At 43.5% G+C, this 16,307-nt stretch overlaps 2 protein-coding genes across 2 annotated transcripts in view; both read left to right on the top strand.

Annotated features, from left to right (window-relative positions):
* Window positions 1-73: 73 nt before the first annotated feature.
* On the top strand, window positions 74-10,686 carry GLE1 (GLE1 RNA export mediator; the record flags this gene model as incomplete). Its single annotated transcript, XM_084272731.1, has 16 exons — window positions 74-187; window positions 1,223-1,421; window positions 2,343-2,497; window positions 2,788-2,936; window positions 3,269-3,329; window positions 3,611-3,865; window positions 4,597-4,822; window positions 5,388-5,503; window positions 5,689-5,758; window positions 6,091-6,233; window positions 7,106-7,296; window positions 7,738-7,867; window positions 8,211-8,315; window positions 9,156-9,238; window positions 9,419-9,482; window positions 10,171-10,686. 16 exons carry the CDS (start codon window positions 74-76, stop codon window positions 10,237-10,239), a joined length of 2,130 nt encoding a protein of 709 aa, XP_084128857.1. The 3' UTR covers window positions 10,240-10,686.
* A 2,686-nt stretch (window positions 10,687-13,372) lies between these two features.
* Window positions 13,373-16,307, top strand: part of SPTAN1 (spectrin alpha, non-erythrocytic 1) — a 49,582-nt gene continuing 46,647 nt past the window's right edge. The window contains exon 1 of the mRNA XM_084272445.1: window positions 13,373-13,432. The gene's annotated coding sequence lies outside the window, so the exon portion shown is untranslated. The remainder of the gene's footprint in view (window positions 13,433-16,307) is intronic.

Raw genomic sequence — 16,307 nt, 5'->3', positions numbered from 1 at the left:
CGCCCTTAACCGCCACTCCGCGCGGCGCATTGTCCCGGAAACGGAACGCCGAGCGAGGGGCACTCGGCCGGCCATGGCGAGGCGGGTGGAGGTGAGCCCGCAGCAGCTCCGCTGGGATACTCTGGAGGCTCTGCGCAACTCCAGCAAGGGCCGGCTCAAGTACTGCCGCCACTGGCTCCAGGATGAGGTGAGGACGCGTTCCCGGCGGGCGGCTGGGAGCCCGCGGCGGCTGCCGCTCTGCCCGGGGGGGTGCTGGGTGTCCCGTAACGGCTGCGGGGGGAACCGTTAGTGCTGGCCCGGCGGCTGCCTGCCTCGTTACCAGGCCTTAGGGCTCGAAATAGACACAGCGCCGTTGTGTTACCCCTGCTCCCGCCTGTCAGACGCAGGGCTTTGCTGCTCCCTCCAGCAGTGCGGGGCCTGGGGAGGAGGGAGTGCGGGAGGAGGTTCCAACTTGGCGGGTGCAGTTCTCCAGGAGGGGGGAGCCTGGAGAAGCGTTGGAAAGTCAGTAGAATAATAGAATCACTTAGGCTGGAAGAGACCTTTAAGATCATCGAGTCTAATCACAGCCTAACCCTGCCTGGTCCACCTATAGACCATGGCCCCAAGCACAATCTCTGCATGCCTTTTAAATCCCTCCAGGGATGATGACTCCATCACTTCACAGGGCAGCCTGTTCCAGTGCCTGACAACCCTTTCAGTAAAGAAATTCTTCCTGATATCTGACCTAAATCTCCCCATATGCAATCTGAAACCATTTTCTCTTGTCCTATGGCTCCTTACCAAGAGAAGAGACTGACCCCCACCTCTCTACACCCTCCTTGTAGGTAGTTGTAGAGAGCGATAAGGTCTCCCCACAGCCTCCTTTTCTTAAGACTAAAAAGCCCCAGTTCCCTCAGCTGCTCCTCACTGGACTTGTGCTCCAAACCCTTCACCAGCTTTGTTGCCCTTCTCTGGACGTGCTCCAGTATCTCAACATCCTTGTAGTGAGGGGCCCAAAACTAGGCCTCAAGGTGCAGCCTCACCAGAGCTGCGTGTGATGGAACAATCAGTTTGCTGCTCATGCTTTTCATGCTATTCCTGATACAGGCCAGGATGCCATTGGCCTTGGCCACCTGGGCAGGAATGGGTAGATTGGGTACTGTGCAGATGCTTTTGAACGTGTGTTAATGTTTCATTGCTTTCTTGATATGTTTCACATTCACAGAAAATGTTTTCTCTTTAGGATGTCTTGGAAGGATGCATCTCTCCAATTCAGCTGTCCCCTTACGCTGCCTGGGTCCTGGACAGGTTAGCCCCACAAACCACGTCCTCCATAAGTTCAACACGTAAAAGATCTGGTTCCCTCTCAGGCTCGTCACCTCTGAAGAAGGGCACGTCTGCTAAGTGCCAGGGCTCTTCACCACTTTCATCTCCAGGCTCCTGTGAAAAAAAGGTAGCGCTCTGATAATAATCTGTATGTGAGCAGCTGTGAGCAGCAACGTGTTAATTTGCTGCCATAAATTGTCTGGTGAAGGTTGGTTTGTGCTGTGTTAATTGGTGGGGGGAAATGTGCTTAGTTTCAAGTTTATGTAAGATAAACAGGTGATGATGAAAATGGTATTAACGAGTTTTTCATAGGAGGTTAAAAGTAAAATCCCTTTTTCACTGTAACCAAGGCCTGGGATTCATCCATTTGGAAGGATGAGGTCACAGAGTAGTGTAAGAGTCCATGTGTAACCCCCTTAGGTTCTCTAGAGTCTTTGGACAACTTAGATGTGTCGTGGCTGTCTTGTACAAGGCAGAAGGGTAGGAAGCTGGGCAATTAGCAGTTGATTTGTGGAGGTAATGGAGTTGATGAAACAGCTGAAAAGAATGCAAATGCCTGTTGCTATGTGTTAAATTACTCCCTCACTATGGAACAGTGATACTTGCAGCAAAGTTTTGCGTTGTCTTGGCTCCATTTATGCTTAAGAAATGTATCGTGAGGAAAACATCTCAATGAAGCAGCAAGATCTGATAGAAGTTGTAAGACAAGAGTCTGATGCTCCTGCTGGAAAATGATTCAAAGTATAAACTTGCCTTGACTTCTTCCAGTGTAACATCTTCACTGAATGTCAAGTGAAGGTGGGGAGTCTGTGTAGCCTTTCTGGGTGACAGCCTTCACAAATGTGTTCTTGGTATCGCTGGTCCTGATTTCAATGACTGGGAAGAATCCTTATCACAGCCTCATTTGGAGGCTACTCAGCGATGAGGCTGCACTACTGGGGTATATAACTGCTCTAAAAAGTTGTGTGTTGGTTGGTTCCTTTGTTGGGCTCTCTAATGCCTTTAGGAGACGTTATTTACCTGGTTTCCTTCATGAGCTACTGATACTGTACTCAGCCCTAATTCTGCTTACTTGCTGACCATGCAGAAAAATGAAAATCAAGAAGTTTTTCCGGTGGTTAAACCAACCAGAGCTACAGAAATTGAAGGCTGCATTCGGATGTATGAAGAGATATACAGATTGAGAGGAAAGGTAAAAAACACCCAGAAAACAAACAAAAAACCCCACCCAAAACTAAAAACCCCCAACAAACCAAAATCCATTCAAAAAATCCCTTGAGGATGTGTGTGTAATCAGATGTTAAAATACTCTGGTAAAAGTAATGGGACGGTGAGTTATCCTGAACCTCACTCTCTAAGGTTTAAGATAACCCCTAGTAGACCATGTTGGCCCACTTTGGCTAATTTAATTTGTGTTGTTTTTCCCTCCAAATTCTGGTGATTACTACATTGTGGTGTCTCTGGCACCTGTGCATTCTGCAGGAGAAGCTAAGGAAACGTCAGGAGCAGCAAGAGCAGATGGTGAGGGCAGTGTGCAACCTAGCAAGTGAACAGCTGAAACGATTTGATGAACTGAAGGAGCTAAAGCAGCATCAGGAATTCCAATATTTGCGAGAAGTAATGGAGAAAAGGTGACATTAGCTTTGATCCTTTGTGTCCTTAAAATACTAGAACATTTAATCAAAGTGAGGATTAATTCTTGTGCCTGACAACTCTGTGCCTCAAAAGTCACTTGTGCCTCAAAAGTCTCACCTGCCGCTTTTCTTATACCAACTATCTTACTGTTTGTCTTTCAAAGTAAATCTTTGGCTACTCTTGAGGTTTCAGTGATTAGAAAAAGGCAATATTTGTGGCAGTTGAAGTTCCTTTAGCTTGTCGTATTGTAAAAGTAACTTGCTGTGTGTTTGTGTTTTGTCTTGTGCATGTCTTGAATACTGTTCTTCTGTCTTTATGTGTACTGCAGCTCAAAGGAGGCTCAGGGTCAGCAAGAGAAGCTGAAGGAAGAACACCGACACAGGGCAAAGGTCTGAGACTTTTAAGACTTGTCTTTCATAAAAGACCCCGACCGCTGGGTAGGAACTGGAAAGACCCACTGATACATTTGTGTTTATGTGGCAACCCTGGAATGAGATTATATTCTCTGGTGCTGTCCTAGACACCTGCTGCATTGCTGTGGAAATGCAGTTAAGGCACATGCCTTTTAGGAGCAGGAAGGACATGTCAACTACAGTCATCAGGCCAGGAAGGACACGGAGAGCTTGAGTTATCTAAGTATTTTGTGTGTCTTGTGTCTTTCTGTCCCCAGGTGTTAAACCTAAAGCTGCGTGAGGCAGAGCAGCAGAGGCAGCGTCAGGAAGAGCTGGAGCGCTTGCGTAGGGAAGAGGGTCAGGAAAGACTGCGACGCCTTTATTCCATCCAGGAGGAAGTGCTACAGCTCAACCAGCAGATTGATCCCAATTACAGACACAAAGACTTGCCAAGAATCGATCTTTCTGCATACAGTAATCGTGGCAACCAGATCTGTGGGCTGGTCTCAGGACTCATCCGCACCACAAGCGAGGTAAAGGCTCTGGACGTGTTCTTAACTGTGTGTCACTTCTTTGCAAAGCTTCTTGTAGCTGTCTTCAAAGGCAGCTTGTTAGGAGGCTGTTAAATAAGATGTCACAGAAACATTTTTAGGTACTCATCCTACAAAGCCTGTAATGTAAAAGAATAATTCTTTTCTACTGCACTTCAGCTCTTCTCTTGAAAGTGGCTTATAAAAATGCATGAAGATTTCTCCAGGAGAAAGATTGAATATTAAATGGCTGTAACCTCTTGATGTTGTAAAGTTCCTTTTTGAGACACCGTGAAAGAAGAGCAGCTCATGAATTGTTAAACACTGAACACGTTATGACCATCTGATACTTAACAAGCCTCACTGCAGTAATTCACTTTCCTTAATATTTTTTTGAAAAATAAAACACTATAATAAGACTAATTTTCTGTTCTGGCTTGTCACAGCTGATTTTCTGGCAAGGGAAGTGTCTGGGCTTTGTCACTGGGGTTCCCTTATGTGTGTTAGGAATTTTAGTGTCTTATTTCTTGTGAGATCTAACAGTGGACTAAGTTTATTTACAAATGTTATGCACAAATAAAGCAGAAAAAGATACCTTCACCAAAGAAGAGAAAATGTGTAGTTAGCTCCCAGATTATCTGAAGGCTCATGCTTTATAGGCTCCTTGCTCTTGCTGTTGATCTACAAATAGTGGGAGAAGAGATTGATGCTGTATATCCTCTGTTACTTGACAGAGAGGTTTCCCCACTCCAGTAGATGTGGCCAATACTGAACAAGCACTGCAGGAGATGCGAAGGTTGATAGCCAGCATGCAGCAAGAAATTGCTGCAGCTCTGGAAGAAAAAAGGAGAGAGGAAGAAAAAAAGAGTCAGATGCAGGAAATGTTACTGAAAAATAAACATGTGAAGGCTCAGACTCCTGCTCCTGCACAGCAGTCAGAGGGAAAGCAGCAGAAGGAAGGTTGGTTAAGCATATTATATTTCCTCCCCTCTCCTTTCCCTTCTTAACACACTCTTCTGTTTTGCTAAATAATGCTTTGGAATCTTACTGTGATGGCATACCTGCTCCTGGCCTTTCCCTTCAGCACAACGAGCAAAACGGGTGTAGGGCTGCTGTCAGCAGCCTTTGGCAGCACAAATTGTATTAACTGGAGCAAGAGCTGTGCTTCCAGACAGCATGCCCTGTTTTGGAATATTGGAGAATCACATTATTGAGCCTTCCTGCGAGTGTAGATGGGTCATGAATGATACAACAAAAGATCCAAGGACAGACCACTGAACTGGCTTCCTTCCTGAGAGTCAGTGAAGTCCAGTTATCCTGCATATAGAAACTACTAGGCTGAAGCAGGAGGGCTCCTGTGTGGCTTCCAAACTTGTAGTTCATTTATGAGCATAAATCTCTAAATTCTGGGGGGGAAAGCGCTCGTGCAGTGTTACATCCATGCAATTTTATTTTTTTGGAGGCTTTATAGGGTTTTGGGTCTGTCTTAATCTTCTGTTTTTTTTCTTTTTCCTTTTAACATCAGGACTGAAATTCAAGGCAGACGAATCTACCATGCAGTGGTACCAGCAGCTTCAAGATGCTGCTAATCAGTGTGTTTCTTCTTTCAGTGGAATCGCCAACTGCAAAGAAAACAATGAAGTATGAACAAATGATTAATACTGCTGAAGAGTGATTGTCTTAATTTCTAGGGGAAATGGGACAGTTTTCCTTTAAAAAATATAAATATTCTAACTTGGCAACTTCTATTCAGTCTGATCCTCTGAACTATCATAGTAGTTTATTTGTCTGTAAAAGATTTTTAGAGTTGTTTGCTTGTTATTCAGGTTAAGAAGATAAAAGCGGATTTACAGAAAGCAGCAACGATCCCTGTGAGCCAGATCGCTAGAACTTCAGGTCAGGAAAACACCAAGAACCTAATCCAACTGAAATGCTTTTTGCTGTAAAGATTCAGTGGGACACATCCTCTCCAATGTTTCTGTAATTATCCAGAAAGCTGGCATGCCAAGACTTTGCAGCACAGTGTTTGCTTGTTTTGTTTGCTTCCCTCAGAGGTGTCTTGTTTCATCCTGATTCAGTTTCTTAAATCAGATGCAGCAAGCAGGCAGTTGGAGATGCCTTGCCCTTTGGGATGTAGATCTAGTTTTTGTGGGGTTGATGTCATCTGGTTAAGACTTGTCTGCTGTTTCCTAATCTTCTCTCTCCATACATTCCTTATATATTTGCAGGCTCTCAGCTGAGGCAGATCTATGACAAGATCGATAACCTGCTCTCCGGAAAGCCTGTTCAGACTGCAGGGCGAACTGTATCAGTGACTCAGCATCCAGAGGGGCTGCAGTTTGTTTATTACAAACTTGCAGAGAAATTTGTGGTGAGGTTTTGTTCTCTTTATTGGGGTAACACAGGTAGCTAGTGCTTTAAGAAGCTCTTTTGGACTCTGTCCTCTCTTGAGTGACTAACAACAAAATGACTAGGTGTTTAACTTGCATGTACTAATGTTTGCATTGATTTTTTTAAAAAATGAAAGAATCTAGCTTCTCTTTCCCTCTGCTCCCCTGTTTTATCTTTTCTAGGAGGAAGAACTATTTTAAATTGCAGGCTTATATGTTACACATTGTCAACTAGTTAAATACAGTGTTGGTGGAAAGAGGGTTGATGCTTATTCTGTGATCTATCACAAAACTATATAGATGCCCAAAAACCTTAGGTCCTGGTAGAATTTGGGAAAAAAGAAACCCCAAAATCCAAGGCCTAAGAGGCAGATTTCTGTCCCTGCTATGTAGTTAGTGCCTCCCAAGAAACTGTCATTCTTTAAGTTGCTTTTTGAATTTGACAATACTGGTTTTTTTCTAGTCTTTATTTGCTAAATTTGGGCTGTTTGAAACTGTCTTTTGTCCCTGAGGGGATGCAAAAATTAGCCCAGGGACTGAAATTGTGACTGATTTCTAAGCAGTTGAAATGATTGATTGGAGTGAAAAAATACCTGTGCAGCCTCGCATTTTCTGTGTGCATTTGCTGACCCCTTTTTTCTGTCCTGAGCTAAAGTTTATTGTCATCTGTGTCAGCTGAGGACATGGGGCTTTTTCAGCTCTGCTGTGGTTGGCTCTGTAGCCATGGAAACATTAGGATCTCTTAGTAGAGGCTAATCACACCAAATAAAGAGGATTTTTTTGGGTGGGGGGATGTGTGTGTGTCTCAGAAATTGCTTGAAGGGGTGGGGAGTGACTTACCTTCTCCCTCCAGAACCAAGGAGAAGAGGAAGTATCTTCTCACCATGATTCAGCATTCACAATTGCTGTGGTGGCCTCAGGAATCTGGGAAATGCACCCTCGAGTTGGAGACCTCTTTTTAGCTCATCTGCACAGAAAGTGCCCCTATTCTGTTCCATTTTACCCTGAGATGAAAGAAGGGATGCCTTTGGAAGAGTATCAAAGGTAAGTTTGTTACTGTCCTTCTTCAGTGTGAGCCCTGCAAGGGTGGAGACTTCAGAGTGAACTCCACTTTTCCCCATCTCTGATTACATTGGTGCTGTGATTTTCTAGTGTAGACTCTGGAGATTCACTCACAAGTGTGTGGCTCCTTGTGACCTTCTTTCCTTGGAGGATGCTTGTCCTTCAGCCTTGGAAGTGCTCTTTTGCTTCTTCCTTCTCATAGCTGTAGCTTGGATTCAAGTTGAAATATCCACTACAGAACCTAAATACTCTTGTGTGGTATGAAATAGTGATATAAATATCACCCAGGGGGTAATGGTCATAATTCTCATCTGGTTTTGGAGTTTCCCTGTTCTCAGTGCAGTTGACTTAAAATAAGCTGAGAACTGTGGGGACTGAAATGTGCTTTGCTGGACAAATACTGCAAGGTCTTCTCATCCTCAGGATGCTTGGATATCAAGTTAAGGATTCTAAGGTGGAAGAGCAAGATCATTTTCTTAAACGGATGTCTGGAATGATTCGTCTTTATGCTGCTATCATTCAGATCCAGTGGCCTTATGGAAACAGACAACGGGTATGAGTGTATGGCATTATAATTAAAACCTTATTACTATCCCCTGAGTCTATTAAGTAGATTGTAAACTTGATCTATAATTACAGTCTGCTGAACTTAAATCAGATCATAATATATTTGAAAGGAGACAGGTGTAACCATAACCAACAAAGCAATGCAAAGTAATTTCCAGTATAGACCTTTCCTTCCTTTTTTTCTGTTTTCCTAATGATCAAGTTTTATGTTAGGCTATTGCAAATGGCTGTTATTAAAACAGGCAGTTTTCTAATTTACTTTCTTCTTTATAAAGCTACTTTTCCTGTGGTAAAAGAAGTGGTGTGTAGCTTTTTTTGTTGCTTTCCAGACACATCCTCATGGGCTGCACAATGGATGGCACTGGCTCGCTCAGATGTTGAATCTGGAGCCTCTGGCAGATGTGACAGCCACAGTTCTTTTTGATTTTCTGGAGGTAAGTGATGTGGATTACTGGTAGTTAAAAGCATCCAAACTGGTGACATTTTAGTTTCTGAAGGGATTGCTGAGGCAAGGTTTGTAGTGATTTTTAACTTGTCCTTATTCTTTCAGAAAGGAAGGGGAGTTGTTTCCACGTTATTGTAAATACAGTTTTGGACCTGAATGATTTAAATAAACTGAAGCTTTTATATGTGCAGCTTCTGTTGCTTTCCAGCTGAATTGCTTCATAAAACAGGATGGGTTTTTCAGGTTGGAAAGGACAGAGCCTGCTGTATGTTAATCCTATATCCTAGGCTATGGGGACTAGGCTAATGAGAGCCAAAACTAAAGGCTGAAATCAGGGGAGACAAACAGTGTTGAACACACGCAGCTTCTGTGCTTATCCCACGTCTTTCAAAGAGCTTTAAAGGTAGAAATGAGAAACTAAAGTACAGCTTGGGGATTCTGCTGGTAGTGGTGAAGTCTGAGGAACGTTTGTCCTTAAACTGTCCCTATAAAAAGCTGATGAATCCACTGCAGTAGTCAGGGAAATGACAACAGTATCCCCGAACAAATAGTATTAGGGGAGGGTGTTATTTTTGGAGGGAGACTGGAGTGGGAGGAAGCATCACATAAAATTGGTCTTGGTGACCACCACACAGTCAACAAGAAAAAAAGGTGTCTGTGGAAGTAGTAATGGTATTTAGAGAATTTGCTTTATTTAAGGTAGGTGCAGGTGTCTCTCTGATGTCTGCATAAAATATTAAGTGATTGATACAGAACAGGCTCCTTTAAGCTGTCATGCTGGTCTGTACACAGTGCTGGAACATGGTATTTGTTGATTTCTGTACCACAGGTGTGTGGCAACGCTCTCATGAACAAGTACCACGATCAGTTCTGGAAAATGATGATGTTCATCCGAGAGGACTATGTCCCAAGGTATGATACCTCTGGTTAATAATGTGAAATAATCCTTGGTTTGGGTTTTTTTTTACTTCCTGAGTGTTTGCCCTTAAATGACTGCTCTGTCTTTTCCATTTCTGCCATTCACCCCCCTCCCACTTGTAAATCAAACCCAGCTTTCTAAGTATATTCAGAAATATGCTGTTGTTTCTGCAGAATTGAAGCAATTACCAGCTCTACACAGATGGGCTCATTAATGCGTTTCAAGCAGTTCTTGGAGGTAAAGCAGTTGGGGGTTTTTTTCAGTTTCCATGTATTTTGGTTTTGGTTTGGGTTTTTTTCCCCCTTTCTTTGATAGATGTATCATTTTGATAACAGGGCTGGTGCTGCTTGCAGCATACCTCACAGTCCAGACCTGTCACTATGACATAACCCATCTTTTATAACTTTTCAGTTAATTACCTTAATGATAGTTAGGATGTCAAACAACTTGCTTCCTTCTTTTCTCAGTAAAAATATATTTTGCTTATAAATTAAGCTCATTGAGACTGGTTGCAGTGAGAAATGATGTACAGGTTGAGGAGAATTCTGCTGAGTCATTTCTGCAACAGCTGTTTTTTATCAGTGGTTTGCTTGGTTTTAGCTGTTGTCCTGATCAGATACATGAGGAAGTGGAAACTTTGAACTTCTCTCTGTAGCATTTGTTTAGCATTTTATTCTGCATCTTTTTTTTAACAAAGCTTGCAGAACTGTAAAATACTTGATAAAATTGTTTTATGAATGTTGACTTAGATGATTTTAACATGTGATAGTTTCAGAGTTTGTACTTTGATTTCAAAATTGAATTTGGTATATTTTATTAGCAATGCTTGGAATGTGTGCAGTAAGAGCCATCACAATACCTGAGAAGAAATGGCAAATGAAGAAATGCAGCTCTCTTACCTTTCTTCTTTGTCTTTCTCCACTAGGAATGTCTACAGAAGAAGGAAGTTCCATTGCCAAAGGGCACTCTGAAGCCTTCCTTTTGGAAATCATAGATCAGTTTATATATTTCTTTCCTCTAGGATGTCAGCACTTTCAGACCTGGCTTCCTGCTTTTATGTACAGGCAAAAGAAATGTATTTTGTTAAATAGAAATGTGTTTTGTTTTATTTCCTCCTCACAGAGGAATGAGGAGGAAAGCATTACATCAATTTGCTCATGTTTAATAAAAAAAAGGCGGGGGGGAAACCCTGTTGTGCATAATTTGAAGTAATTCTTTACTTTGGACTTTTGTTAAGTTTTTATTGAGAACATATTGGAACATTGAAGAATTTTCTTTCATAGGTTTAACAATGTAGAAGGCGTTCTAAATACAGCATCCTGATGAGCTCTGGGCTCCTGAGGTAAAAACTCTTGGACTGAAAATTTGCACAGTGCTATTCTGCTCACCAAAGGGAAAATACCTCACAGGTTTATAAAGTCTTAACGGGGTGACTGATCTGAGAAACTTTTTCTTATTTATTCATTACATCTGTCTTTAATAAGGCAGTTTTAATTATGCTGAAGTCCTTGCATCCTGTTTATCTCAACGTCTTAAAACTGCGGTGAGATTGGTAAAGGTGTTTGGTGTAGCAGTGATGATGCTGACCTTTGTTCAATGTAACTTCACTCCAAGAGGCAGTACTCTCCATTTAAGAGAGGTAGACTCATTGCATTAAAAGGTTTGTGTGGATAAGAGTAACTTCATGGGAGGAAGAGCAGAAATTCTGTCTCATATCAGACGGAATGAAGCTAATAATCCATTTCCTTGTTAAAAAATAAAAGTTGACAAAATGCTGTATTTATTCTAGCATGTTTGCTGATGTTCTGCCATCACTGAAGGGAGAAAATGGTGTGCTTGGGTTACCCAAAGTGCATTTTTAAAGGCTTTTTATGGAAATGGATTTCTTTCTTATCAATGTAATGATATTTTATGTTTTAAGTACTGTAATGGTTTTGTACCAATGCTGGATTATTCTGAGAATAGTTCATTCTAGAAATCTGTTTAATATTAAAGTCTGATTATTTTTTTAATCTAAAGATGATGCTTGTTGAGTTTTTTCTATAAAAGAGGGATAGTCAGGAAAATCAGCTAGATAGGCAGGGAAGTCAGTTCCTTGGTGAACACAGGAGATAAATCTCCCCTGACTCTGGTCTCCCATGCGATCTGTCTGATTTGTGGTGCGCTGTCCTTGAACTATTTTGGTGGCCTCTAAGATGAGAAAATCTGCTTCTAAGTTCCAGAAGGTAAGGCATTATTTTTGCAATATACTGTTACAAGTTAGAATTCTTACTATTTTTACCAGATTTTTTTTTTTTTATTATTCCTAGAGGCATCTTGATTTGAAGCCGTAGAAAGCAGAGTTGGGGCCATCGGAGAATCTGATTTTTATATAGCTCTTGAGATTTCTGAGAAAAGGATGTAACGTGCACTTTGGAATTCAGGCCTTTAAAACCTTTAACCAGGACTTACAAAATTTATTTATCAGTGAATTTTAATTTGGTGTGTATACTGGAATTCTTTAGACTGGTGTTACTGGTGATTGTTCTGGGATGCTGCAAATCTCTTTCCAGTATCCTTTTACCAGGTAACACTGATCATTAGGATACTGGAAAAAGTTCAAGTGTTTTTATACTGAGTGAAGATAATTTAACTACATCTTGCATTTCTACAATTATGTTGGAAACTCAGCCAAGACAGTAAAATCACAGGCAGTGAGTTGATGGTGTATTTGAGATACAGTAATTTTATTTTTCCTGACAGGTACTAGGGTTTTCTAACATTTTGAGGGGGGGAAAGTAGGTATATTTTTGTCAACAACAAATATGGTATCCTTTTTCTACCTCAGTACAGACTTCCAGATATTTAGGTACAATTTCAAAAACTTTTACAAGAATTTCTAATTGAATAACAAGTGCACATCAAAGCAATCATAAGCTACATCTAAAAATAAGTATCCATTTATTATGGTTGCGTTAACTGCTTCAACTGCTGCTTGGCTTATATTATGCTCTTCTGGTTTCTGTTATTTTGACAGTTTTGAATGGTAGCCAGCTGATGGTCTGAAGATGCAGTGCATGGTATTTTCATATGCATATTCATATCAACTCTGACAATGGAGAGCATCTTGGATGTGGAAATAGCGCGCGTTCAGGGCGAGATGTGTTAAAACTGCCATGAGTCATAGTCTTCCTTGGAGACAATAGTTCCAGGCAGTCCCACGGGCTGCGACGCCGTGCCCCTGCAAGTGTGCTTTTTCCATTTAAGTACTTTAATAAAAGTGTTACTAGCTCAAAAATCACTCAAACCCACTCGCTGCTTTGATCCCATAGAATTATAGCTGTTTCCAGACTTCTTAAAAAAAAAAAAAAAGGCAGAGATTTTGAGTAGAACTTCTTTGATACATCTATTTTAATCACCTAGTTTATGCTCAAGTCTTGATGTGACATTTACTTTCAAATTCATGCATCGGCTTTGCGAAAATAGCTTTCTCCTGACAGGCACTTGCAGGCTTCTGAGGCGGTGTCCTTGCCAGGCTTCTTTGTCATTGTGACACCGTGCGCTGCTTCAAAGACAGCCTTATCCATATTTTTAATAATGTGAAAGTACCGAGGCTGCTGCTTTGAGTCTGGTGTGTGGATGTAAATTGTAAAACCTGGCCCCAGACCTCTGTGCTCTGCAGCTCTGGCCTTCGAGTGCCCAAACTGACCCTGGCTGAGGAGAAGAGGACGGAAAGCACAGCTGTCGCCATGCTGGACGCGCATTTTAACGTAATCTTGAGGGCTTTTTTCGGGTTTTATTTCTTTCGTGCCAAGGCTGGAGCGAAGGGCCCTGAGGCGACGGCCCAGCCCGCCACCGCTGAGGGGGGACCAACGCCCCGCGCCCACCCCGTCAGCCCCGCCTCTCGGCTCTTTCCGGAACCCTTCGGCACTTGCCGGAAACCCTCGGCTTGCGCCGGCCCTCCCCGCATGCGCCGAGCTCTCAGTTCGCCTGCTGAGCTCGGGTGGGTGGGGCCCGCTCCCCGGCTCCCGATCCTTTCCGAAGCCCTTCGGCCCTTTCCGCTGGCCGGGAGACCGTTCTGCGGCGCTGACGTCATCTCCGGCCGCCTTATAAAAAGGCGGGCGCAGGCGGTGCGGGGTGTCCGTGGCGGAGGGTGCGGAGCTGGCGGCGGAGGTGGTGGAGGAGGAGAAGACCCGCGCACCGACTCGGTGAGGCGGCGGGCGGGGGGACGCCGCGCTCGTCTTCGTCCGGCCCCGTTCGGGTAGATCGAGGTTTCCCCCTGCTCCCGTTGTGTCTTCCGCCCCGGCGGAGACAGGTGTACGGGTGCGCGCTCCCCTCAGCCGCGGGGGTGGCTGAGGCGGTCGCCGCGCTGGGGCCGGCCCTGCCTCTGGGGGTTACCGACGGCGCCTCCGCTCACCGCTTGCTCTCGCCCTCCCCGGCAGCCGCCGCTGCCGCCGTGGGGGTTTTGTATCGCGGTTGGCCGCAGGGACGGGCCGTGGCGGCGCCCGGGGTCTCTCCGCGGCGCTCAGGGACGGGGAGGGGAGGGTGGGGGAGCGGCCCCGGGCTCGGCGCGGATAAAGGGCAGGCGGTGAGGAGCGGCGGGATCCGCCCTGGACAGCCACGACCCGCGGCAGGAATTTCATTCAGCGCCCAGGGGAGGGGATAAACAGGCGGGTAAATAACAGTGACAGCGAACCCCTGTCCCTCCGGGCAGAGCGGCTGGCCCCCGCCTTGCCCGTCCTTCCCTTCGCCCCCTGCCCGGTAAGGTTTGCGGTAAAACCCTTTCTCCCCTCCCGAGGAGAAATCCTGGGGTGTGTGGATGGAGAACTTGGCGCTCTGCGGTAACCAGTCGGAGGGGATTCATTGCACAGCAATGGCTTCCCTCAGCTCTCACCAGCCCCAGCCCTGTCCAAGGTCAGGAGATGCAGCAAAGAGCGAGTGTGAGGAGAGAGAAGAAAAGGGAGCGAGCGAGGGGCTGGGCTTTTCGGTGCTGGTTGGAGAACCCTGTCCTCAAACAACCAGGTATCTCTGTGAAACGACGAACACACAAATAGCTTGCACAACAGAGTCGTCCAGTCAAGCAGGAAGACATTTACAAGAAATCCTCCCAACCTCTGTTCCTTTCACATGTGTGTTGCTTTGGTATATAGGTCAAGCACTGTAGTTTCCTTCATAAAAGAATCAGGATTAATTCCTCCACAATTAACTTTTTTTTTAATCTATTTAACTTAAAGTAATGACAGTAATTTTTTTTTTCTCTTAATTTGTTTCTGTATACACCTTATCTGGTTACAATGTCTAATTCTATATTGCTAGGCCATAAACATCTATCATTGCCCCTGATACTTAAGGAAGACCTTAAGCAATAATTGCTGTGTTTTTGCAGCAGGGCTCTGTTGACTGTTTAGGATTTTTTTTGTAGCTGTTTTGCCATAAACCAGCTACGTGTTCCAGTGTGAAACGTACGTGACTATTGAGCAGTCTTTCATACATATTTAAATAGGATCTGAAGAGCAGTTGTCTGGAGATGGCGAATGAACACATTAGGGGGGAGGGAAAAAAACCAACCCCCAAACCAAAAACCTGCAAAAATAAATCTGTCTGAAATGGTTCTGTATCTTTCTGGAAAAGAAATAATTTCTTTTGGCATTTTGTTTTCAGTGAAGTGCCAGAAGATTCTGATGACTATTCACGGAAAGGCCTTGGTCAGGATTGAGATTTGTTCAAACAAATAGTAAATCCTGCTGTGTGATTATTTATTTTTAATTTTTTTTAAATGCCTTTAAATGCAACCAGCAGTGAGTTCTTCCATGAAATCTTTGTTTGTCCATACTTATAAATTGTGCAGAGGAAATAATGAACAAAGGATTGAAAATGGGGTGATTTTTGCTGCATTGTGTGTAGGATCTGTAACTAGTAATAGAATTGTTAAGCTGCAGAAAATACTTGAACCGAGACAGGTTACATTGTTCACAAGAAGTAATTTATTTCCATCCCTGTTGAGGGGGAAAAAAAATCCAAAAATCAACCCAAACATCTGGTCAGATTGAAATAGAAATTTTACTTTAAGATCAGATTTAAATGTTATGCTTCTATGAGATCTGTAGCAGATGAAGTTAGCAAACATATTTGTCGTGGTGGTTTTGGTGTTGGATTTTTATGGGGGCTTTCCTACTACCTAGAAAGGCAGCAAGGATAATAAAAATGTTAAATGCTAAAGATTCTTAGGCTTTTTCTTTACATGTTTTTTCCCCCTGTGTGGCAGGAAGGTGGGAGAAGCCTTAAATCTCTTAGGAGAGGGTGGTACCTCTTGGTATGAAATTCCTATTTCTCAACTGTTACATTTATAATTAACCTTAGTAATTTGATGCTAATCAGATTTTTGCTGCCTTATTTGCGTCTGCTTAATGTACTTGCAGAGTTGTAATTGTCCTATTTGTAAATACATTGCTTTTTGGGGACAATTAATTGCTTCCTCTGTATTGGAGGAAATAATACAAATTCCTCCCTTTTCTCCATTGCCAGTGAGTGTAGTGTGGGAGTTTGTTTTTTCCATCTGTCCCCGGAGTGTAGGCAGCAGAAAAATGGGGTGGAGCAGACTGCAGATGCCGTTGATGGAGATTGCCAAGCATAGTCCAGCGTTGTGCTCCCATAGCCGACCGGGGATCCAATGGAGTGGGAAGCTGCCTTCTCACTGCTGCAACCGATACACATGAAGCTATGCAAATGCCAGGGGAGATATGCACCAGCTTCAGCAGGCACAAAGGCACAGAACCGCAGTTGTCTGTGAACTGCTTGAGGGATTGCAGTGTAATCGTGGGGAAAAAACGCAGAATTAGGGGAGGCAGGGAAATTTTCAGCTAAAAAATCAGTGCTTTAGGTGAATTTAACAGCTATATAACTAACCATCTCAAAAAAACCCAACACCTTCTGTTGCCACTGCTACTCATCTGTTTTTTTACTGTGGTAATTGGAAGTCAACATATTTGTAGTTGTATATTGAAAACCCTCTTAACTGAGTTTGTGTCTTTAAATTAAGCCACCAGGCTTTATTACGCTGTAGCAGAAGTGTCATTTGCCAAG

This window comes from Gallinula chloropus, assembly GCF_964237585.1.
Source record: "Gallinula chloropus genome assembly, chromosome: 18".
NCBI classification, from domain to species: Eukaryota; Metazoa; Chordata; class Aves; order Gruiformes; family Rallidae; genus Gallinula; species Gallinula chloropus.
The sequence above is the reverse complement of the archived record's forward strand: the minus strand, read 5'-3'. Positions and strand labels throughout refer to the sequence as shown.